Genomic DNA, 24252 nt, shown 5'->3' on the forward strand with positions numbered 1-24252 from the left:
CTGGAGTGTGTGGCCACACTTGTGGGCTGCCTCCCTGCATATTCCAGAGTTGCATTGGTTGTTAATGCAAGCAATGTATTTCATTGTATGTTTCAGTGTACATGTGATAAATAAATGAATCTCAAAGTTCAAAGTAAATTAATTACCAAGGTACACACATTACTGTGTAAAAGTCTTAGGCACATATATATACCCACGCTGTCCAAGACTTTTGCACAGTACTGCAGTAGTTTTATGTACTGCATTGCACTACTGCAGCTGCAGCTACAAAAAAAAACAAATTTCACAACATATGTGAGTGATGTAAAAACCTGATTCTGATAATAGGTCTCTATTGTGAACCAACAAAGGGAAGAGGACAGTGAGTGGGGAATCATGACTGGGAAAAGAGGAAGGGAGTAGGAAACACCAGAGAGACATTCTGTGATGATCAATAAACTAATTGTTTGGAATCAAATAACATTGCTTGGTGTCTCAGGGCTGGGTGTGTCTGCGCCCATGCCACCCCCTGGCCCAGGCACTCCTTCTCCGCCACCTGTCTCACAGCACTCCCACAGTACTCCAACCCTGCCATTCCCAACATCTTTGCTCCCACCAGATTTACAAACTTGCTTTCCGCTCCATGTTGATAAATATAATATTGTGCAGAAGTCTTAGGCACCCTAGCTATATATATGTGCATAAGACATTTGCATAGTACTGTATTTGTCACCTTATATAACTTAGAAATTTATTTTCTTGGAGGCATTCACAGTAAATACATAGAAACACCACAGAATCAATGAAAACTGGCACACAAGATGGACAAACAACCAATGTGTGAATACCAAAGAAACATGATAATAATAAATAAACAAGCAATAAATATCGAGAACATGAGATGAAGAGTCCTGGTTCAAGAGCCTGATGGTGAGGAATAATAACTCTTCCTGACCCTGGTGGTATGGGTCCTGAGACTCCAATATCTCCTTCCTGATAGCAGCAGCAAGAAGACAGAATGGTTTCGATGGTGGGAATTCTTGATGATGGATGCCATTTTCCTGCGACACTGCACATTGTAAATACGGCATTGAGTTGTGCTTAGTTCCACAATCATAAGTATAAAGCTAATAGTGCAGGGAGTTAAGCACACAGCCTCATTGTGCATCTGTGCCGATGGTGATTGTGGAGAAGATGTTGTTGCCAATCCAAACTGACTGGGGTCTGTGAGTAAGGAAATTGAAGATCCAGTTGTACAAGGAGGTATTGAAGCCTATGTCTTGGAATTTACAGACTAGTTTTGAGGGGATGATAATACTGAGTGCAGTTGTAATCAATGAAGAACATCCTGATGTATGCATCTTCACTGTCCAGATGTTCCATGGTTGAGTGAAGCATCAATGAAATGGAATCTGCTGTTGATCTTTTGTAACAGTATCAAACTGGAACAGATCCAAGTTGCTCCTCAAGGAAGAGCTGATATATTTCATCTAGTCAGGGGTTCCAAAGTTGGGGTCCAGACTCATCAGTTAACGGTAGGGGATTCATGACATAAAGTTTACATGTACAAACATGCTGGAGGAACTCAGCAGGTCGGGCAGCATCCATGGAAATAAGCAGTCAACGTTTTGGTCCAAGACCCTTCGTCAGGACTGAAGGACTGATATTAGTTCTGACGAAGGGTCTCAGCCCGAAACGTTGACTGCTCATTTCAACAGATGCTGCCCGACCTGCTGAGTTCATCCAGCTTGTTTGTACGTGTTGATCTGACCACAGCATCTGCAGTGTACTTTGTGATGACATAAAGTTTAATACCTCCTGATGTAAGTGCCACTGGACAATAGTCAAAAAGACAGTTTACCACATTCTTCTTGGGCACTAGTATAATTAAAGACTGCTTGAAGCACATGGTTACTTCAGAATGCCGAAGCGAGACATTAAATATATCAGTTAGCACTCCAGCAAGTTGATCAGCATAGATCTTCAGTACTGAATCTGAATACCTTACTGATACTTGAAGTCAATACCCTAACTAATAAAGGCAAGCATCCCATACAACTTCTTTACCATTTTATCAACTTATGTAGTCACTTTCAGCGTGTTATGATCTTGGACCCCAAGTTCATTCTGTACATCAACACTCTAAAGGCCATAAACATTATATTGTCCTTTTCCATTTGATCTCCCAAAGTACAACACCTCAGACCTAGCTGGTTTAAACTCCACCTGCTATTTCTTTGTCCATATATGTAGTTGATCTTTGCAGGTGCTCTGGCATTGAAGGGAACGAATGGTTTAGGTGATGGATAGAGCACCAGACAAGCTGGATGTTCTGAAATATATAATTTTCTTATAATTGCTTTCTATTATAGTATGGGTTATGACATTGATTTACTGCTAGGTGTACCACACTTCAACTGATAAATGCAAATTCTAAGGTATCATTCTTGAAAATCTACAAATTCTTCTAATGGAAACCAACATCACAACACTTATTAGACACACAGTCAGTGTGCTTTTATTGTGATCAAATTATCTGCATATTACTTAGACGACAGTATACTTCAAAAATTGTGTTGTTTTGCAGCACATTAAGAATGGCAAAAGGAAATACAGTAATTTTTCATTCATTTCTGTTGTTACATTTATCGCTCTATACACACAAAAAAACTGTTTTATCACCTCCGCCAAACGTGTACATCCGTTTCCAATGCAAAGAGCAGATCTGTCAATAGGCGTTGATGCATCGTAGACCATTTAAATTCAGGGATGCGAAACATAGTGGTGCGTGGCCCTGGACTAAACTGCCGGCGCTGTTCCTCAGTCATTGGCATTCCTCGAAAACCCAGATCAACACGCAGATCTCTTTCTTGGGATCCACTTCCTCGTCCTTGAACAGCCTTTAAATGAAACAAGTATAATTGCTTTATAAACGTTATCAGAGCTCTATATTTACTATCCATCTCCATAGACAATTAGTTTCAGAACACAGAGACTCATAGCTGTTGTAATTTTTTATTTTGTATATACATGTAGTTGTGAAAAAAAAGTAAAGTGAGCAGGAGCAATAACAGCTCATACTTTATTAGCATAAAAGTTTTCATGAAAACAAGAAAAATTGAAAGCCATAATCAGTACATATAGAAACCCAAAACCTTACACCTTATTCTCAGACCAGAAAGGATCTCTTTCTGCAATGGACAATTTATTCATTAGCAATTTAGTGTTAAGCTTTTAGTTTGTAAGAAATGCATTTGTGTCTTAATCTGTTTTGTCAAGAAGTGGACCCATCACCTGAACTGAACCCTTCAGAAAAAAAACTAAGTAGTCAAGTAAACTACTATTTAAATTATTCGTTAATACTGCTTAACTTTCCTACAGTGACAGTGTTGGAAGGTAATTTACAATAGATAAGACTTATGATCCTGATTTAGTTTAGCATTCCAGAATAGGAAACTCAATATTATTACAATCCTATTCATCTCATGCTCGTAAATTCCCAGTTCCAGATAAGAAAAGAACAACAAGAAATCATCTATTTATAAATATATTTTAATGAAACTTTTAACGAATCATAATTAACTCCCACAATTAATGTGTTATTTAATGATCAATTATTATTATTTTGGAAGACAATAATAAATTATTTGAGAAAAAAATCAGTAGGTCAAGCTGCTACTGTGGAGGCAAAGAAGTAGTCAATTTTTCACATCTTGATGCAGGTCTAGTTAAAAGAATTTCAGCAAAAATAGATATAAGACATATGCAAAGCACTGTGGAAGAAATTATTAGATAGTTTATGTCTAATCTTTGCTAGATAACTGAATGAAATGATTATAACATGCATTGTCCAGTTAATCAATGTTACATGTACACCTCATATATTGTACAATTTACACATTAAATATGCTCACACTTATTGACATAAACTTCCTACAATTCTAATTCCACAGGCACAAAACAAACCAAGCTAAACTGATGAGTTGGTTTCAAACACATAAGCATTTGCAATGACATCTATAACATGTGTATTTAATGACATTTTAAAATCATACTGAAACCCATGCACCCTAAGATGTTCAGAAATTCTGAAGAAAAATCTAGATTAACGAATACTCTGAAATCCCTTGCAGAATTCCTCTCCATTTAAATATATGGGAAGTGCCCCTGCCCACTTGCAACAGGACCTTCAGGTGGATTCAGCACTCTCTTCCATCAGACAGTGGCTGGCTGATCAGTAGTGAATCACTTACAACTGTGTTTGCATGCATGGAAACAAGGAATTTAATATTACTAATATGGATTAATGCTGACAAACAGTAATTTCCTCACAGAACTGGGATTAATAAGCAAATGTTCTGTTAAGGTAGAGGTTATATAAAACAATATTATAATACAACAACTTTACCCAATGTGATTACAAGCACAATGAGACAAAGAAATTTAGCTGTTACGTTTTCCAGTTTGTCACACGTCGATTATTATAGCATAGACAGGCTCTTCAGTCCAACAGATCCACACCAACCAAGATGCCTATCTAAACTAATCCCATTTGACTGTGTTTGGTGATATCCCTCTAAACTTCTATACGTCCAAATGTTTTTTAGATGTTGTAATTGTACCTGCATGAACCACTCTATATATCCAGCACCCTCTGTTTGAAAAATTGCCCCTCAGATCTGTTTTAAATCTTTCCCTTTTCAAGTTAATCCTGTGCCCTCTAGTATTAGTCTCCCCTTCCCTGTGACAATCTACTTTATACAGCACCTATAAAAACTATTTACTCTCCGGCACCCACCCCCAACCCCCGGGAAGTTTTCATGTTTTATTGTTCTACAACATTGAATCACAGCAGATTTAATTTGGCTTTTTGACACTGATCAACAGAAAAAGACTCTTTTGCGTCAAAATGAAAACAGATCTCTACAAAGTGATCTAAACTAATTACAAATATAAAACAAAATAATTGATTGCATATGTATTCAACCCTTCATGTCAGTATTTAGTAGATGCAGCTTTGGTAGCAATTACAGCCTTGAGTCTAAATGGAAAGGTCGCTATCAGCTTTACACATCTGGACACTGCAATTTTTTCCCCATTCTTCTTTACAAAACTGTTCAAGCTCCATCAGATAGCAGGGATGAGTGAACAGCCCTTTTCAAGTCTAAACACAAATTCTCAATTAGATTGAGGTCTGAACTTTGACTTGGCCACTCCAGGACATTAACTTTGTTGTTTCAAAGCCATTCCTGTGTAGCTTTGGCTTTATGCTTGGGGTCATTGTCTTGGTGGAAAACAAACCTTCTCCTAAGTCGTAGTTCTCTTGCAGACTGCATCAGTTTTACTCCAGGATTTCCCTGTATTTTGCTACATTCATTTTACTTTCTACCTTCACAAGCCTTCCAGAGCCTGCTGCAATGAAACATCCTTACAGTAAGATGCAGCCATCAATGGTTCACAGTAGGAATTATGTGCGATGTTTGGCTTACCCCAAACATAGTGTTTAGTCTGATGACCAAAAAACTCTTATTTTGGTTTCATCAGACCATAGAACCTTCTTCCAGCTGACTTCAGAGTCTTCCACATTTCTTCCAGCAAACCTTAGCTGAGATTTCATGTGAATTTTTTTTCAACAGTTACTGGTAAAGCACCTGGGGAACAGTTGTATGAGCAGTCTCTCCCATCTCAGCCACTGAAGCTTGTAACTCCCTCCAGAGTTGTCATAGGTCTCTTGGTGGCCTCTCTCACTAGTCCCCTTCTTGCACAGTCCTTCAGTTTTTGAGGACAGCTTGCTTTAGGCAGTTTTACATCTGTGCCATATTTTTCCACTTCTTGATGACTGACTTAACTGTACTCCAAAGGATATTCAGTGATTTGTAAATTTTCTTGTATCCATCTCCTGACTTCTGTTTTCCAATAACCTTTTTTGCAGAGTTGCTTGGAGTGTTCTTTTCTCTTCATGTTGTAGTTTTTGTCAGGATACTTTCTCACCAGCAGATGGACCTTCCAGATACTCGTGTATTTGTACTACGGTCAATTGAAACACCTTGACTACACACAGGTCTCCAAAAACAGATCTCCATTTAACCAATTATGTGACTTCTGAAACCAATTGGCGGCACCAGTGATGACTTGGTGTGTAATGTTAAAGAGGAGGTGAATACTTATGCAATCAATTATTTTGTGTTTCATATTTGTAATTAACATTGATCATTTTGTAGAGATCTGTTTTCATTCTGACACAAAAGAGTCATTTTCTGTTGATCAGAGTCAAGAAGGCCAAATTAAATCAACTTTGATTCAATGTTGTAAAACAATACAACATGAAAACATCTGCAGAGGGGGTTGAATACTTGTTATAGGGACTGTATATGGCCCACATAATTGCATTAACCTCTAAAAGACCACTTTTCAGCCTTTTTTGCTCCAATGAAAACAGACCCAGAAATCTGCCCTCATAAGTCAAGCCCTCAAGTTCAGCGAACATCTCTGAGAATCTCTTCTGCACCCGCTCTAGCTTAACCATATCCTTCTTACAACTGGTAATCAGAACCGCACACAATACTCAAAGAGTAGTCTTCAGTGTCTGGTACAATTCTAACATGGCAACCTCTGTACTCAATGCCAGACCACAGCAACAACATCATGTACACAAAAGATTCTGCAGATGTTGGAAGTTCAGAATAATATACGCAAAATGCTGGAGGGACCCAGCACGACAGGCGGTATCTATGCAAAGGAATAAACAGTATAAGTTTTTGGCCAAGACCTTTCATCAAGGCTGGGAAGGAAGGGGAAGGAGGCCAGGGTAAGAAGGTAGAGGGAGTGGAACGAGTACAAGTTAGAAGGTGATAGGTGAAGCCGGGTGGGGTGTGGGAGGGGTAATTAACTGAGAAGCAGGGAGCCAATAGGTAGAAAAGGTAAAGGGCTGAAGAAGGAGGAATCTGTTAAGAGAGGAGAGTGCAACATGGGAAAAAGTAAAGGAGGAGGGCCCCTATGGGGAGGTGATAGGCAGGTGAAAAGAGGTAAGAGAGAAGCCAGAATAGGCTGCGAGAAGGTAATGTGACATTTCTTTCTCTTCAAGGGAGGGCGATAGGTGGAGAAAGATAAACAGACAACGGATTCACATAGAGAACAATCCCTTTGGAAAGTGTTGAGTGAGGGGGAGACGGAGGTGGAGGTGAAGATGTGTTTGGAAGTAGGATCCTGCTGAAGATGATGGAAGCTGTGAAGAATGTTGTGCTGGATGCAGAGGTTCATGGGGTGGACAGTAAGGACAAGAGAAACTCTAGCCCTGTTAAGGTAGTGGGAAGACGGGATGATGACTGATGTCCATGAAATGGAGAAGATACAGGTGAGGGCAGCATTCATGGTGGAGCAAAGGCAAAAAGGAGGATATCTCTGATGTTCCAAGAAGTATAGCCTCATTCTGGGATACTAGAAAGGAACAGCTCATCCTGGGACATTCATGTGTTATTTTTTAAACCACCCTATGTACCCGTCTTTTCATTTTTAGGAAACTATGTATTTGTACTCCTCAGTTTCTTTGTTCAACAAAACTCCACAGCATGCTGCCATTCACTGTGTATGTCCTGGCCTGATTTAACTTCGCAGAATGCATCACTTCGCACTTATCTCAGTTAAATTTTACCTGCCATTCCTTTGCCTACTTTCTTCCCCACTATCCGTAACACCGCCGATTTTGGTGTCATCTGCAAACTTGCATATCATATCACCTGCAATCTCAGCCAAATCATTAATATGTTTAACAAAGAAGGGATTTGGCACTTATCTCTGTAGTTTCCTGGGTTGTCCCTGCAGCCCTTCTTAAATTAAGGCAGAGCATTGACTATATTCTAGACTATGACACCTCGCCCATGGAAATGTTCAGAACTTGCATGAAGGATAAATAATCTTTATGAAACCCCTTTTTACTGGGCATCTCTGCAAATGCAGCTCATTAGCCCCTTGCCAACAGCTACTGGACTCTGCAGCGAGAAACCCACCTCTCTCAGGCTTCTTACGTCTAGTGTATGCGATTGCTCCCATCAAATCCATGAGGTTAGGATGTTTCACCGTTCCAAATCCCAGTTTGTGTGAATGCTGTGTGATTTATTGCCCCCAGCTATTGTCTGTCAGCAATAAATAATAGATTGTACACTGCATACAATTCTAAAGAAGTATATTTAAGAATGTTAACTTAAGCAACCAGTTATTAAAGGAATGAAAAAAAAAGAAAAAGGGCCCCTTATACTTAAACAGTCACATGTGCACAGTTGAGCTCAAACCTTCCAGAAGCCATTCTTTCTATGTACACAATGCACCTTCCAAATGGAACTTGAAATCCATGACAAACAAATGGGATCTCCCACAGATATATTGGTCCATCTTTCTTGAAGCTATTCATCTGCACAAAGAACCTTGTGCAACAGGGACGACATCCTCAGCCATCTTCCCACCTGTCTTCTCCCAGCTCCCAAGAAAGGCTTTGACCCACACCAGTGTCCCTCACAAAAAAACTCTCCATCAGCATTCTCTGGAACCTTCTCCCAATTCCACCATCCCGATTAGCTGACACCACATTCCAAATTTGAACAAGCCCCTTATCTCAGCTCAAACCCAAACAGGCTGAAAACAGAAGACTGTTTTTACAGAATTTCTAAAATGAAATACCTACAGCATAGCAGTAAAATTTTTAAGTAAGGTGTTACATTTATAACTATGTGCATTTATTTGGCACCATTATGATAAAGTGCCTCAAACTAATTCACCAATGAACAGAATGACACTAACTCATCTAAGGAGATATGACTGATTAGATGATTAAAAAGCTACATTTTAAGCAACATGTACAAACATATAAAGGAGAAATCAGAGGTAGAGAGGAACAGTGTTTCAAGTAGAAAAGTCTAGATTTTAGATCTCAATACAAGTCATAAAAGTAGATAAAAGCTGGGGATGTGCAAAAAACTAGAACCAGAAGAATATAGAGCTTTCAACGTTATGGAGTTTAATGTAGGGAACCGCATGATAAATGGAGGGATCCGAACCTCTGATGTATGTTTCATATCAAGGTACTGCTAATGCAGGTCAATAAAACTCGAAGTTCAAAGTAAATTTATTATCAATGTACATATATGTCACCATATACAACCTTGAAATTCATTTTCTTGCAGGCATACTCAATAAATCCATAATAGAATAATAACCATGATAGAATCAGTGTAAGACCGTACCAACTTTGCCATTCAACCAGTGTGCAAATGACAACAAACTGTGCAAATACAAAAGAAATAATAATAATAATAAGTTGGTATGATCACATTTCAATGATGGGGCAAATGTAGTTGAGTGAAGTTATCCCCTTTGGTTCAAGAACTGAAGGTAGAGGGGTAATAACTGTTCCTGAACCTGGTAGTGTGGGTCCTAAGGCTCTTTTACCTTCTTCATGATGACAGCAGCGAGAAAAGAGCATCATCTGGGTGGTGGGGGGTCCCTGATGATGGATGCTACTTTCCTGCAACAAAGCTTTATGCAGACGTGTTTAAGGTGGCTTTGTACTGGGCCATCTCCACTACTCTGTAGGATTTTCTGTTCTAGGGCATTAGTGCTTCCATACCTGGCTGTGATGCAGCCAGTCAATATACTCTCCATAACACACCAACAGAAGCTTCTCAATTTTTTAGATATCATTTTCTAGGGGCGCTACGATGCTTTCCTCCTAAATGCACTTATGTGCTGGGCCCAGGACAGGTACTTCAAAATAAAACCACTGAGGAACTTAAAGTAGCTGACCCTCTCCACCTCTGATCCCCTGATCAGGACTGGCTCATGGACCTCTGACTTCTTCCTCCTGAAGTCAATAATCAGCTCCTTGGACTTGCTGACATTAAGTGAGTTGTTGTGGTACCACCAGCCAGATTTTCAATCTGCCTCCCTTAAGTTGATTTGACACCACCCTTGATTTGATCTACAACAGTGGTGTCATCAGCAAACTTGAAGATGGCATTGGAGCTGTGTTTAGCCACACAGTCATAAGTGTGAAGCAAATAGAGCAGGGGGCTATGCACACAGCCCTATGGTGCACCTGTGCTGATGGAGATCGTGGTGGAGATGTTACCAATCTGAATTGACTGGGGTCTGCAAATGAGGAAACTGAGGATCCAATTGCACAAGTGGGTATTGAGGCTAAGGTTTTGAAGCTTGTTGATAAATTTTGAGGGGATGATGGTATTGAATGCTGACCTTTAATCAATAAAAGAATCGTTGCTGTCCAGATATCACAGGGTTGAGCTAAGAGCCAATGAAATGGCATCTATTGTTTGATACTATCACAACAGATCAACTGGAGCAGATCCACGTTGCTCCTCAGACAGGAGCTGATATGTTTCATCACCAACCTCTCAACACAAGCACTGAAGGCATTGAGTACATCTAGTAGTAAAAACCTGTTGATGCCTTTGTCACTTGATTTAACTTTATAAGAGGTGGTAATGCTTAAGCTCTGCCACAACTCGATTCAAGTTTAGTCCAGAATTGTCACTTCGCACATCAGATGACTTTCTGGAAATCGTATCTGGACCTCTCGTAATTGTTTTGGTTACCAGACCCAAATGCCTCTGATCTGGCCCTTAGCAGAAAGCAGATCTCATGGTTCATACATGGCTTCTGGTTGGCAAAGACTATGAATAATTTTGTGGGGACACACTCATCTACAACTGTTTTAATAAAAGTCCACGAGAACCATGGTGTATTCATTCAGATCCTCAGATGAGTCCGCTGACTCAAAGCAATCCTGCAGCTGATCCTCTGTCTCTTGTGACCACCTCTTTGATGCCCTAATCTTGGGCAATTTGCTCTTTGGCCTCTGCCTGTTTACAGGTACTCTGATGCGACAGGTTTGTCAAACTCACAAGTAGAAGGACAGCCAAGTAATCAGCTTTACCGAAAGGCAGTCTGGGCATGGAACAGTATGCATTCCTTATCTTAGAATAACAGTGGTCTAGTGTGTTGGGACCTCTGGCTATATGCTGATGGTAATTGGATAGGGCTTTCTTCAAACAAGCCTGGTTGAAGCCTCTGACTATGATTTAAAGTGCATCAGAATAGACTGTTTCTTGTTTGCTGACAGCGTCATGCAGTATCTCAAGCGCTTGATTATTGTGGTATGTAAACTGCAGTCAGGATTGTGGAGGAAAACTCCAGGTAATTAGAACTGATGGTAGGTTTACGAGTTTGACAAACCTGCCACATTTGAGTACCACCAAGAGTTTATCATGAAACACACACCTCCACCTTTGCCTTTTCAGCAATGCAGTCCACTCTGTAAATTACGAAGCCTTTGGGTCAGATTGCTGTATCTGGCGTGTTGCAAGAAAGCTATGTCTTGCTCAAACATAGTACACAACTCATTTACCTCCAATACAGTAATCTTGCCCTCAGGTCCTCAGTTTTGTTCTCCAGTGACTGTATAACAAGATGCTGGATAGAGGGGGCCTCATCCTTCCGCGTTTCAGTCTCACTTGGAGTCCCCCCTTCTGCCTTGTTTCTGTTCACGGCGATGAACCTTCATTTGCTTAATGCTGCCGTACCTGCTTGGTCTGCCAAGGTCATCAGAACTTCCTGAAATCTGTAGATCATTAAGTTGATTTAGAAGTACAACGTTTATCTTTACCAATTTTTATTTCTAAAGCTTTTTTGATTCATTAGATTCTATTATTTTGTCCTATCTATGGAAGGGCAAACATCCCAGACTAAATAAAACTCATCTTCAAAAACCTAAAAGGGTAGGTGGTATAGCCTTGCCCAATTTTCATTTATGTTACTGGGCAGCCAACATACGTTGTCTTATCTTTTGGTCTTACTTTTATAATCAGTCTGATTGCCTGATATAGGTGGCAATGGAGTTGAACTCTAATAAGAATCTCTCCATCTCCGCACTTCCTTGCCATTTACCTAAATCAATTGTTAATCCAGATATCAGACACACTGAGAATATGGGCTCAGTTCAGAAAATATAATGGGCTTCACGGTTTTTCTCTCTCTAGTCTAGGTTTTCTAGGTTAACCCTCTAGGTTTTCAAAACTTGCAGAGAGATTTAGGCCAGTTAGACCAATGGGCTGAAAGATGGCAGATGGAATTTAATGCTGATAAGTGTGAGGTGCTACATTTTGGTAGGAATAATCAAAATAGGACATACATGGTAAATGGCAGAGCATAGAGGAATGCAGTAGAACAGAGTGATCTAGGAATAAAGGTGCATAGTTCCCTGAAGATGGAATCTCATGTGGATAGGGTGGTGAAGAAAGCTTTTGGTATGCTGGCCTTTATAAATCAGAGCATTGAGTATAGGAGTTGGGAAATAATGTTAAAATTGTACAAGGCATTGGGGAGGCCAAATTTGGAGTATTGTGTACAGTTCTCGTCACCAAATGATAGGAAAGATATCAACAAATTAGAGAGAGTACAGAGATTATTTACTAGAATGTTGCCTGGGTTTCAGCACCTAAGTTACAGAGAAAGGCTGAACAAGTTAGGTCTGTATTCTTTGGAGCACAGAAGGTTGAGGGGGGACTTGTTAGGGGTACTTAAAATTATGAGGGGGATAGATAGAGTTGACGTGAATAGGCTTTTTCCATTGAGAGTAGGGGAGATTCAAACAAGAGGACATGAGTTGAGAGTTAAGGGGCAAAAGTTCAGGGGTAAAACGAGGGGGAACTTTTTTACTCAGAGAATGGTAACTGTGTGGAATGAGCTTCCAGTAGAAGTGGTAGAGGCAGGTTCAATTTTGTCCTTTAAAAAAAAAATTGGATAGGTATGTGGACAGGAAAGGAATGGAGGGTTATGGGCTGATTGCAGGTAGGTGCGACTAGGTGAGAGTAAGCATTCAGTACGGAATAGAAGGGCCAAGATGGCCTGTTTCTGTGTTGTAGTTGTTATATGGTTATAGTTCTATTCTGCATAATCATCTTTTTCAGTCTTTTATGCAAGATTTAACATTTCTAGACTGGCACAGAAAGGGCATTAGGTGCTTTGAAGATCTTTTCATAGATAAGTACTTTGCAACTTTTGAACAATTATCTGTAAAGTTTGGCCTACCTAACACTCATTTCATTAGATATCTCCAAATTAGACATTTTATCAATCCTTCAATACCAAACTTTCCTGAGGTACCCGTTAAAAACGTTGTGGATTTGCTTCTTCGTATGAATCCATTAGATAAAGGTTTAATTTCTACTATTCGAGATACTTTAACAATGTTGAGGCGAGCCCCCTTTTACAAAATTAAAACTGACCAGGAGCATGATTTAAATATTTCTTTGCCCGATGAAGTATGGGGTACAATTCTCAAGTCAGCTAATTCAACTTCTCGATGTTTTTGCCACTCCCTTTTACAGTTCAAGGTGATACACAAGTCTCATATGTCTAAAACAAAATTTTATTGCGGTTCTATCCTGATATCAGTCCTTGTTGCAATAAGTGTAAAGGGGGTAAAAGGCTTCCCTTATTCATATGTATTGGGCTTGTCCTAGCTTGGAGGAATTCTGGAGTGATTTTTTTTAAACTTTATCTCATATACTTAATTGTTATTTGGAACCTAACCCTCTGATTGCTCTTTTCGGTATTTCAGGAGAAGTTGACATGAATTTGACTCTGACTAAGCATCACACATTGTCTTTCGCCTCTCTTTTGGTCAGAGGTGCAGTCCTTCTTAGGTGGAGAGATGCTGCCCCACCCAATCATGCTCAATGGTTCAGAGACATTATGTCCTGCTTAGACCTTGCCAAGATTCATTATTCACTTCTTAATTCAGACGTAAAGTTCCAAAAGGTGTGGGGACCTTTTCTTGTATATTTTCATAATTCCCATTTAGATTAAGAGTGCATCCTTTTTTTTGTAATTAAATCCCTTATTTCCAGCTTCTTGTGGTTAAGATTTATGGGTTTTTTTAATGTGTAAACATATTATAGATTAGATAGTATAGTAGGCAATATAACTTCTTTTTATAAATACAGCTCTGTGGTAATAAAGTTCTGGTTAATTTTTTTATATATCGTAAGGTTGGCTTGGAGTTGGGTAGTGGAAGGGTGGGGTGGTAACTAACTTTGTACAATTCTACTATGGGTGCTTTTCTTAATTGTTATTAACTGTACCTTTGATGTTTGTTTTGCACTATATAAACCTTTTTAACTTTTTTTTGTTTTGTCGCATTGTAGAAACTCATAAAAATTAATTTAAAAAGTACAATGTTTGAGGAGAAATTATATAGTGCAGATTGCAGTGAGAGTAATTCAAAAAATGTACAAGTATTGTGTGTAGACAACAGATCATCACTGTGGTTCAGCAATGCCATCTTGTAAGCACAAAAATTGTGTTCAAGCAAGTTGTTTGATCAATTTTGTCATGGGCAGGTGAGTTTTGGATGAGCACGTTTATATAAGCTACAGAGTGACTGAATTTGGTGGAAAGAATGCTCTGAATCTAATCTTAGTAGTAGATATCCAAAGTAGGGGCAGAAATAAACTGTTCTGATTAATGTGAAAGATAAAATGAAGTAAGAAAAACCGGACATATTTGAAAAAAAATGCAGCGTCTTGGTAGTAAAGATACCTTCAGGGCTGAACCCAAGATTTAAAAATCTGAAATTTCCTGTAAGATCTGAGAAAGATTAGAATTAGAATTAACATAGAAATGCCTGCCTCCAAACTCAGAGAGTGGATCTGAAAAAAAACAAGGCAAATAATGCTGTCAACATCATAAAATTCAAAGCCATTCAGCTCCATTGTCTGCTTCATCATAGCTAACCTTTCAACGTGCTGCCACTAGATGGAGCGCTTGATATCACAGAAAGACCAGTGCCTCTGGATTTATCAAAATTGGCACCCAAAGATATAGCAATTCTGTTTCATCTGTTTTGTACACCCTGGTTAAGTTAACTATTTTAAGATCTCAAGCAATAATCCAGAGACGTTAAAATCTCACCACATGGAGGAATTTAAATTTAGCTTTAAATTTAACAAAAAGCATAATACTATTAGATTGCCATAAAAACTCATCAAATTTTCTATTTCTCTTTGAGGTAGGCAATTTGTTTCTTTTACAGTCTGCCAAATAGACCTTCTGAATGTTCCAGTAAGTTACTTAACTGTATTGAAGCCACTATGTTAAAACAGAACAAAATACTCAGCAGACAACCTGCTACACAACTATTAAAATAATAATAAATACTTGCTTGACCCTGAGTGGGAAACTCTTTCATTACAGCAACATTTAAAAACACACTTAACTGTATGTAGAGTTAACTAATAATAAAATACAGAATAATAATATAGCCAATAATAATGTATCAATGTGCAATAATAATGGACAAAATAATAAAGCAGAGCTGGTTGTACTATGATGTGTGTTCTCCTGTCGCTCAGAGATGAACTGTTGTATATGCTTATTATATATGATACAGAGAATTTTCTGTAACAATCCTTGTGACAGAGCTGAATGAGTCTTCAAAAAAGTGTGCCACTGCTTATTCAGTGGGTCACAGAGAGGATGTACCTGATTGTCCATAATAGGTAACAGTTTGTTTAGTGACGTCCTCTCCACCACTAATTCAAGAGTCCGGGTTGTAGCCAAGAATAAATTCAGCCATTTTGATGAGTATATTTGGTCTTTTTGCATCACTAGAACCAATGCTACTCCCCAAACATAAAGCTGAAAAGAAGACTGGACCCATTACAAAAGACTGGTAAAAGATCTCCAACAGCCTGCTGCATATACTGAAGGATCTCAGCTTCTTTAGGAAATTGAGTCTGCTAATCCCCTTTTTGTAAATTGTCATGGTGTTGGTTTTTTTTAGTTAAATCTGTTGTCAAGGTGAACACCCAAGTATTTGTACTCCTCCAGCACCGCAACCTCTTCTCCCAAAATGTATACAGGACTCATCACAGTCCCCTTCCTCCTAAAACCAATCATCATCTCCCTGGTTTTGGCCACAGTCATGAGCAGTTGATTCCTCCTGCACCACTCCACAAACCTTCCCACCAGTTCTCTATACTCTGACTCCTGCCCATCCCTGATATACCCAACCACTACACATTAGATTCAGACATAAGTCAGGCAAAATTCTGGCAATCTTCGGAGTAGTCTTCAAGAAAATCTGAGAATTGCAAGTTCACGTCCAAGCCACAGATTGCCCTGACTTGGAAACAAATGGGCATTCTTTAATTTGGTCTAAATCTTGAGATGGCGAGGTGGAGATACGTCTCAACCAAAGGTGGTTGAAGGCTCTCTTTAAATCCACTAACCTGCAGGTCACCCTCAAGCAAGGTGTAGCTTAATCCCGCTTGCTCCCCCACCCCTCCCATCAGAGTCACGTGGAGCCGTAGGAGCAGGTGTTAAATGGCCATATGAGTAGTTGGTACATATCACAAGTCTTGGTTATGCAACTGGTGACATCAGGCAAACAATCTCTGAAGAGTATTGATAATAGCTGCGGTCACCCGTCTTGGTAAAGATACTGTCCAGAAGGTGGTAATGGCAAACCATTTCCGTAGAAAACATTGTCAAGAACAATCATGGTCATAGAAAGACCATGATCACCCAAGACATACAACACAGCCCATAACAGTCAAAACCTAGAATACTTTACCCAACAATATTATAGATTCATTTTCAAATTCTACAGCTGTTGGACATAGAAGTTCATCTGATCAAGGACAATTATGAATGGGGAATAAATTCTAGTGGGGAATGGGAATGGGGAATGCCAATGATATTCATACCCACTGCTTAAGTTAAAAACTTACATTTTAATATTATAGTGTTATGAATGTACCACAGCTCTGAGGGGCCGAAGGGTGCAGGGTAGCCCCCTCCTTTGTGAGAATCGCAAGATCACTATTGAGTCCGTTCAGGAGACCCAGGAAATGGCAGAGAGAGACGTGCCGAATACCTCGTTCCACCACGATGCAAAATAATGCGACATTGACCATTGTCTCCTGGAGACGACGTTTGTGGATTGGGGACTATGCTACGTGCAAGCCCTCGGGCAAAGTGAGAGAGAGATTGCATCATCCCAACCTGATTGACATCTGAGACCCCGTGAGGAAGTATAAAGGAGGGTCTGGGGGAACATCCCCTTCAGACGCACCAGAAGAAACGCTATCGATCCCGTAGTAGCGGGAAGCCATTTGAAGGAAGTCACGTGCATTCGATTCCGTTGCTGGAATCGGTGATTGGAACCATGGAAACCAGCTTTTAGCTAACAACGGGGAAGCCCGCTCCCCTGACTCAACGGATTTGCTTCATAAGAGACCCGGGCAAGTTTCTTTTCTCACCAATCTCTCTCTCTCTCCAACAAGTGAAAACCCAGCGGTCCCCCCAAAAGGCTGAAGCCTGCTGGAACTGAGTGACTTTTATATTTCCATCAGACAATATATTATCCCCTAGACAAACGATCGAGCTGTTTCTTATTGATGGTTATTATTAGACCCACGCTTTTAGATTGAGTAGTGACGACGTATATTATCTGAATGTTTGTATTAATCTTATTTTTGTGCCCCTTCATAAATAAAGATTTTTAAAAAAATAGTACCATCAGACTTCAATGGACCTCTCTATCTTTGCTGGTAAGTGATTCAGTTACGGGATTTCATAACAATAGGCATCAGCATTCGTTGAAATATTTTTTCTTAAGATCATTCTTTACCTTAGTTGAACCCTTGTTAGCAATCAATCATAAATTCTGTTTTCATGTTCAAAGTATTAAATTGGTTATGCTATGTATGTTTATTGACATACAACATGGAGTAGGAAACTCAGTCACAGGAAGAACATACAAACTTCTTACAGGCAGCGATGGGAATTGAACCCGAGTCGCCTGTACTGTAAAGTGTTGTGCTAACCATAACAGTTTAAAAATCGTATCAGTTCAAATCCATTTTTTAACTGAAATATGAGTATGCACTGGTGCCAATACAGAAGGGTCCATTTAGATTGGACTTTAGTCAGCAGCAACCCTAACTAAGTTTTAGTTAATCTTGGATATCACAAAGTCATACGGCAAGAAAACAGATCCTTTGGTTCAACCGGTCCATGTTGTCCAAGACAACCATCTAAGCTAGTTCCATTTGTCAATGTTTGGCTCATTATCACCAAAACCTTTCCTATCCTTGTACCTCAAAAATCTGAATCAAGATTTATTATTATTATGTTATCTAAATGCCTGTTAAATACTGTAAATTAAAATGGCACCAGAATAAAATTATTATGATTTTAAACATTGTAGCCCAATGGCAATAATTAGACATGAACACTATTGAACAGCACAGTGAATATGAGGAACAGACACAAAAACAGTTCTATAAAATAAAAAAGATGTTTTAATTATAAGAATAAAATTGTTATAAAACATATTTGCAAGTAATAAAACAGGAAAGCATAGTACCATTTTTAATCTTACTTGGGTTGTAGCAGTGGTTTGAATCTTCTTTATTTCCTTTCCTGTTTCTTTTCCATCATCTGATCTGTCAGTATCAGATATTGTGCTAGAAGCATCTAAATTACCCACAGACTTTTTCAAAGACAGTTCCGAATCAATCGGTGTACCAATCATTTCAGCATAAACTTTTGGAACAATTCCTTCTGATTCAGTCAGAATACACATTTCTTCCAAATTTGTTGAGATTTTAAAATTCTTATCCTCAGTTATAGGTTTTGGACTAGTATTGTCTGAATTACTAGTCATATGAGCCAATAGCCCCAGGTCATCACTAGCGCTGGTATGTATTTGGTTCTCTGTTACATTTGCAAGGGAAAGATTGTCAGCAGGGGGCAGGTCAGCCAAAAGCTTTTCTTGATGGTTTGTTGCTTTATCAAAAGTAAATGAGGTACAATTAATTGACTCATCATCTTTTTCATCTACTAAAGATATCAAAGGACCACTGTCCCTTTGTTCCCTTTGTTGTGTCATGGAGCTGCTACCAATATTGCTCTGAAGTTTCTCAACAGCAGAGGTATACACATTGTCCAGCAGTGATTCTACTTCTACCAGATTACAGCTCTCTGCAGCTACCAATGTCTCAGGTGACAGATCCAGATCATCAAGCTTTACTTCAGTGGCATCTACCTTTTCAGCTTTGATATCCACCAAGAGATCATGAACCTCCACATGTACTCCAGTTGTGGGTCTGTCTGGACCACCTGCTCCATTACCAGATACTCTTGCTTCAACCAAGAGATTTTTAGAATCTGTGCTGACAGGATAGTCTGTTTCGCTCTCTGGGCTCTGCGTCTGGCAAACATCTTCAATTTCCCTGATTTCTATGCCTCCTTTAGATCCAACTGCTTGAGATGAAAGACCAGAGATTGTACTGACATTTCCCTTTTTCCCTTTTTTGATGTTTTCTTCTTCTTGTCTTTGATATTCTTCATACATCTTGGCCAAATATTCTTTGTGAGCTTCATAAGTGACCTTTGGAAAAATTAAGTCAATTACAATCAATAGCAGTCAAGGCATACCCAAGGATCAAAACTTTCAGGCATAGTTGAAACAAATCAAAAAGAGAAATATTCTGCAGATGCTGGAAAATCAAAGTAACACACACAAAATGCTGGAGGAACTCAGCAGGTCAGGCAACACTTATGGAGAGGAATAAAAAGCTGCCATTTCAGGGCCAAAACCCTTTAAATGATTCAATTTGTTTGTAACTCAGTAAAACAACAATAAAATTCACAAAGTGAAAAAGGTTTTAGAAAATTACAGACAATAGGTGCAGAACTAGGCCATTCAGCCCTTTGAGCCAGCACCACCAATCAATGTGATCATGGCTAATCATCCACAATCAGTACCCCGTTCCTGCCTTCTCCCCATATCCTTTGACTCGGCTATCTTTAAGAGCTCTATCTCTTTCTTGAAGGCATCCAGAGAATTGGCCTCCACTGCCTTCTGAGGCAGAGCATGCCATAGATCCACAACTCTCTAGGTGAAAAAGTTTTTCCTGAACTCCGTTCTAAATGGCCTACCCCTTATTCTTAAACTGTGGCCTCTGGTTCTTGACTCCCCCAACATCAGGAACATGTTTCCTGCCTCTAGCATGTCCAATCCCTTAATAATCTTATATGTTTCAATCAGATCCCCTCTCATCCTTCTAAATTCCAGTGTATACAAGCCCAGTCGCTCCAATCTTTCAACATATGACAGTCCTGCCATCCCGGGAATTAACCTCATGAACCTACACTGCACTCCCTCAAAAACTATCTGCAAAAACCATCCGGTAAATAATTTTAGTAGATCAAGCAGTTTGGATGACAAATCATTGACTGGACTTTATTGAAAATGAGAGAATGGATTGCCTCTAGGAACTGGGATACTGTCCCCAAAAAAGAAATATGACTGAGGGAACAGCAGGGCTGGCAGCTCAATGTTCCAGGATAGCAGCTGGGGAAATTATCCCTGAGGGATCATCTAATAAGGAAGGAGGTAATTAAAGCCTTGAAGTGCATTAGGATTTTATTTATTTAAGCTTTCAAGCTGTGCCATGCAACAATCTCCCAATTTAATACTAGCCTAATCAGAGGACAATTTACAGTGAACAATTAACCTACCAACCAGAACGTTTTTGGAATGCACGAGGAAACTGGAGTACCCAGAGGAAACCCACACAATCACAGGTAGAATGTACAAACTCCTTATAAGTAGCGTGGAAAGATGGGCAAATCTTTAGGGCCTGATCAGCTGCACCCCCAGAACTAATAGGAGAGCAGAAAAGAAATCACAGAGGCCTTTGTAGAAATATTTACTCCATTATTAGCTCCTGGCAAAGACTGAAAGGTAGCTATTGGTGTTTTATTGTTCAAGATGGGTAGCAAGAACAAGCCAGGGAACTACAGACCAGTGGGTCTGACTTGAGCTGTAAGGACATTATTGGAGAGAATTCTGAGAAAAGATCTATCATCACTTGGATGGTCCAGGCTTAACCAGGAATCATCAGTATGGTTTTGTGCATGGGAGGTCATGTCTGATAAATCTTCTGGAGTTTTTTGAAGAAATTACTAAGGGGTTGTGTATATAGACTTTAGTAAGGCTTTTGACAAGGTCCTACATGGCAGGCTGGCCTGGAAGGTTAGGTTGCATTGGAGTTAAGAGTAACTAGTGATGTTGGCTGATGGCTGAAGGTTGATCTTTCAACTGGAAGCCTATGACTAGTGGGTACTTTAGAGGTCAGTGTAATTCAATATTTATGTAAATGCTTTGGATATGAATGTGCATGGTATGAAGAGCAACTTTATTGATGGTACTAAATTACCAGGTCTTGTTGATTGTAGAACAGGTTACAACAAATTGCAAAGAGCTCTTGATGAGTTAGGAAGATGGGCTAAGGAATGGTAAATGAGATGATGCATTCCGTACAGTCAAACCAGGGCAGGATTGATACAGAGAACACTAGAGCACTGATGAGTGTTGTAGAACAGAGAAACCTGAGAGTACAAGTGCAGAGTTTGCTAAAAGCAGACACACAAGTTGGCAGGATGGTGAAGAAAGCATTTAGCATGCTGGCCTTCATCAGTCAGATATCGAATTTAGGAGCAGGAACATTATGTTGCATTGAAATTCCAATCAGGAAGCATTCCAGCCCTGATAAGATTAACAAATACTGCAATTTTTAATTTGCAAATTACCATTTTCATTGCAATAACATTTTAAAAATTTTCTTTCTAAATCCTTTCCTCACTTGCTGTACAATTCTAGAAAAGAATTAGCTATTTACTAATGTCATGCATATAGTAGATGTTAAAATTAAATCAATATATATCTTTATGTAACACCCCATTGATGTATTATCAATGACAGATCATCACATCTGGACTAATACCATAGGTGAAGAAAATGTCTCTAAAGCATGTCAAAGAGTGAATAAATCATCTTATATCACATTTTTAATATTAAGAATTTATAAGTCCCGTTCTGACATTGCAGTTTTGGTCAGAATCCTAGAACATGGAACAGTACAGCAGGAGGATAGGCCCCTCAGCCCATGATGTTTGTGTTGACCAAAATTCCAAATTAAATTAAATTTACCTGCCTGCACGTTATCTATATCCTTCCATTCCTACATTTTCATGTGCTTGTCCAAATGCCTCTTAAATGCCACTTTGGTCTTTGCTTATCCCATTACCCCTGGCAGCTTCTCCAGGCACCGATCACTCTGTGTAAAAGACATACACTCCAGATATCTCTTTTAAACTTTGCTCCTCTCACTTTAAAATTATGTCCTCTGCACTATCTTGCATTTCTACCCTGGGGAAAAGATTCAGATATGTTCCTATATACATCTCACATAATGTTATTACTCCCTTGTCTTTTCATCTGACACACTTGAAAAAATAATCAATCTAAGTCTGTCCAATCTCTCCATGTAATTGATAGTCTCGAATTCAAGCAACATCCTGGTGAACCTCATCTGCAGTATCTCCAAAGCCTCCACATCCTTCAAGTAATGCATGCTCGAAATGCATCCTAACTAAATTATTATACAGTTGCAGCATGATTTCTTGAATGTTATAATTAATGCCCTGATTAATAAAGGGAAGCATGCAATCTGCTTTCTCAACCACTTTATTTACATGTGTTGCTGCTTTCAGGGAGCTAATTATTATCTTGGATTTCAAGATCCTTCTGTATATCAATGCTCTTAAGAGTCCTGCAATATATTGTGCACATAGTGCACTTCAGGTCCCAGTGCCACCCCTGTAGAGCTCCAGCCAAATTAACACCCCTCCACCACTACACTATGTCTTCAGAGGCCAGGCCAATTTTGGATCCAATCTGTAAGTCTCCATATATCTCATGTATTTTAAACTTCTTGATCAGCTTACCATGAGGGACCTTGTCAAATGCCATGCTAAAGTTCAGCCTGGACAATATCCACAGTTCTGCTCTATTTTATTAACTCCTCAAAAATTCTTCACATTTTTAAACCTTAGTTTGACCCTCACAAATTCATGCTAAAATTTCCTAGATTATATCTGTTGCCCTTCTTAATCAAAGGAATAACACTGCCTATTCACCAATCCTCTGGGACCTCACCCGAAGCTAGAGAGGATACAAAGATCTTTGTCAAGGCTCCAGCAATCTCCCCTCACTAACCTGGGACAGGTCACATCAGATCCTGGGGCCTTACCCACTTTTGTTTTTCAATCAATCCAACTATTGATACGAAGTACTTGTTTCGTGCCTCAGCTACATCTTTTGGATCTGGGGATAATTCCTTCCTTTACCCTTGAGTGGTCCTATCTCATGTGCCTTTGCTTCCAATTTATGTATAAAATGCCTTTGAATTTTCTTAATCCTACTCACCTAGGACATGTCATGGCCCTTTTTGGTCCTCCTAATTGGCTGCCTGAGTTCTTTACTGCTTCCTTTATATTTCTTAAGGTCTATTCACCTTCTACAACCTTGTGTATATCTCCTTTTCCTTTATGACTAAATATACAATGTCTTTTGTCATCCCAAGTTCTGAAACTTTGCCTTTTCTCCTCACTGGAATATGCCAGTCCTGATTTCAAACTGCTAAACTTTTAAAGAATCCCATATCCTAGATGTGGACCTGTTGTGTAATAGTTGCTTCCAATACAGACTCCTCAACTTATTCTTACTAATATCATAAATTACCTTCCCCCAGTTTAGCAACCTCCTCAACCCTGAGGTGTAGACTTATCTTTATTCATAATTATCTTAAAACTTATGATCACTATTCCCAAAATGTTCTCCCACTGAAATCCAATCACCTGGTCACAAGGTCTAAATTTTACAGATGCAAAGAAGAAAAGTAAGAATGGGATAGGTTATTCTGTTATAATTATTTGCGTTTGTAAAATCGTGTTTACTTGGACCTATTCTATGAATTTTTAATTTGTTGATTCATTGTTAATAATTTTTGAATATTTCTGAATGCCATTCACTGACATTCAGAAGCAGTCTAAAAGGTTCACAACTTTGAGAGACAAAAAGCTGGGGGAATAGCTGACTATTTGGTTAAAGTTATATTGTAAGTAACAACCTCTGTAAAAGCAGTTCTGTGAGTAGAATTTTCTTCTGACTAATTGACCAAAGCCCTAGTATCATATAGAGCTTTGACAAAGAGCTCCAGGTTGCTCTCCACCAGCATGTTCAGCCTAATGGATCCAAATTAGTTTAAAGAAGAATGTTAATACAGTGAAGGTAATTCGTGTTTTAATGAAAACAATGGTCAAGAAATAGGCGAGATAACGCATGTC

General features: G+C 39.1%; 1 protein-coding gene across 2 annotated transcripts in view; it reads right to left on the reverse strand.

Moving 5' to 3' along the window:
- Window positions 1-24252, reverse strand: part of nbeaa (neurobeachin a) — a 790167-nt gene that overhangs the window by 491764 nt on the left and 274151 nt on the right. For both annotated transcript variants that reach the window (XM_059964072.1, XM_059964073.1), the window contains exons 22-23: window positions 18437-19447; window positions 2662-2879 (exon numbers count right to left, since the gene is read on the reverse strand). In XM_059964072.1, coding sequence (XP_059820055.1) covers window positions 2662-2879; window positions 18437-19447 — 1229 coding nt within the window. The remainder of the gene's footprint in view (window positions 1-2661; window positions 2880-18436; window positions 19448-24252) is intronic.

Source organism: Hypanus sabinus, chromosome 3 (genome assembly GCF_030144855.1).
Source record: "Hypanus sabinus isolate sHypSab1 chromosome 3, sHypSab1.hap1, whole genome shotgun sequence".
NCBI lineage: Eukaryota > Metazoa > Chordata > Chondrichthyes > Myliobatiformes > Dasyatidae > Hypanus > Hypanus sabinus.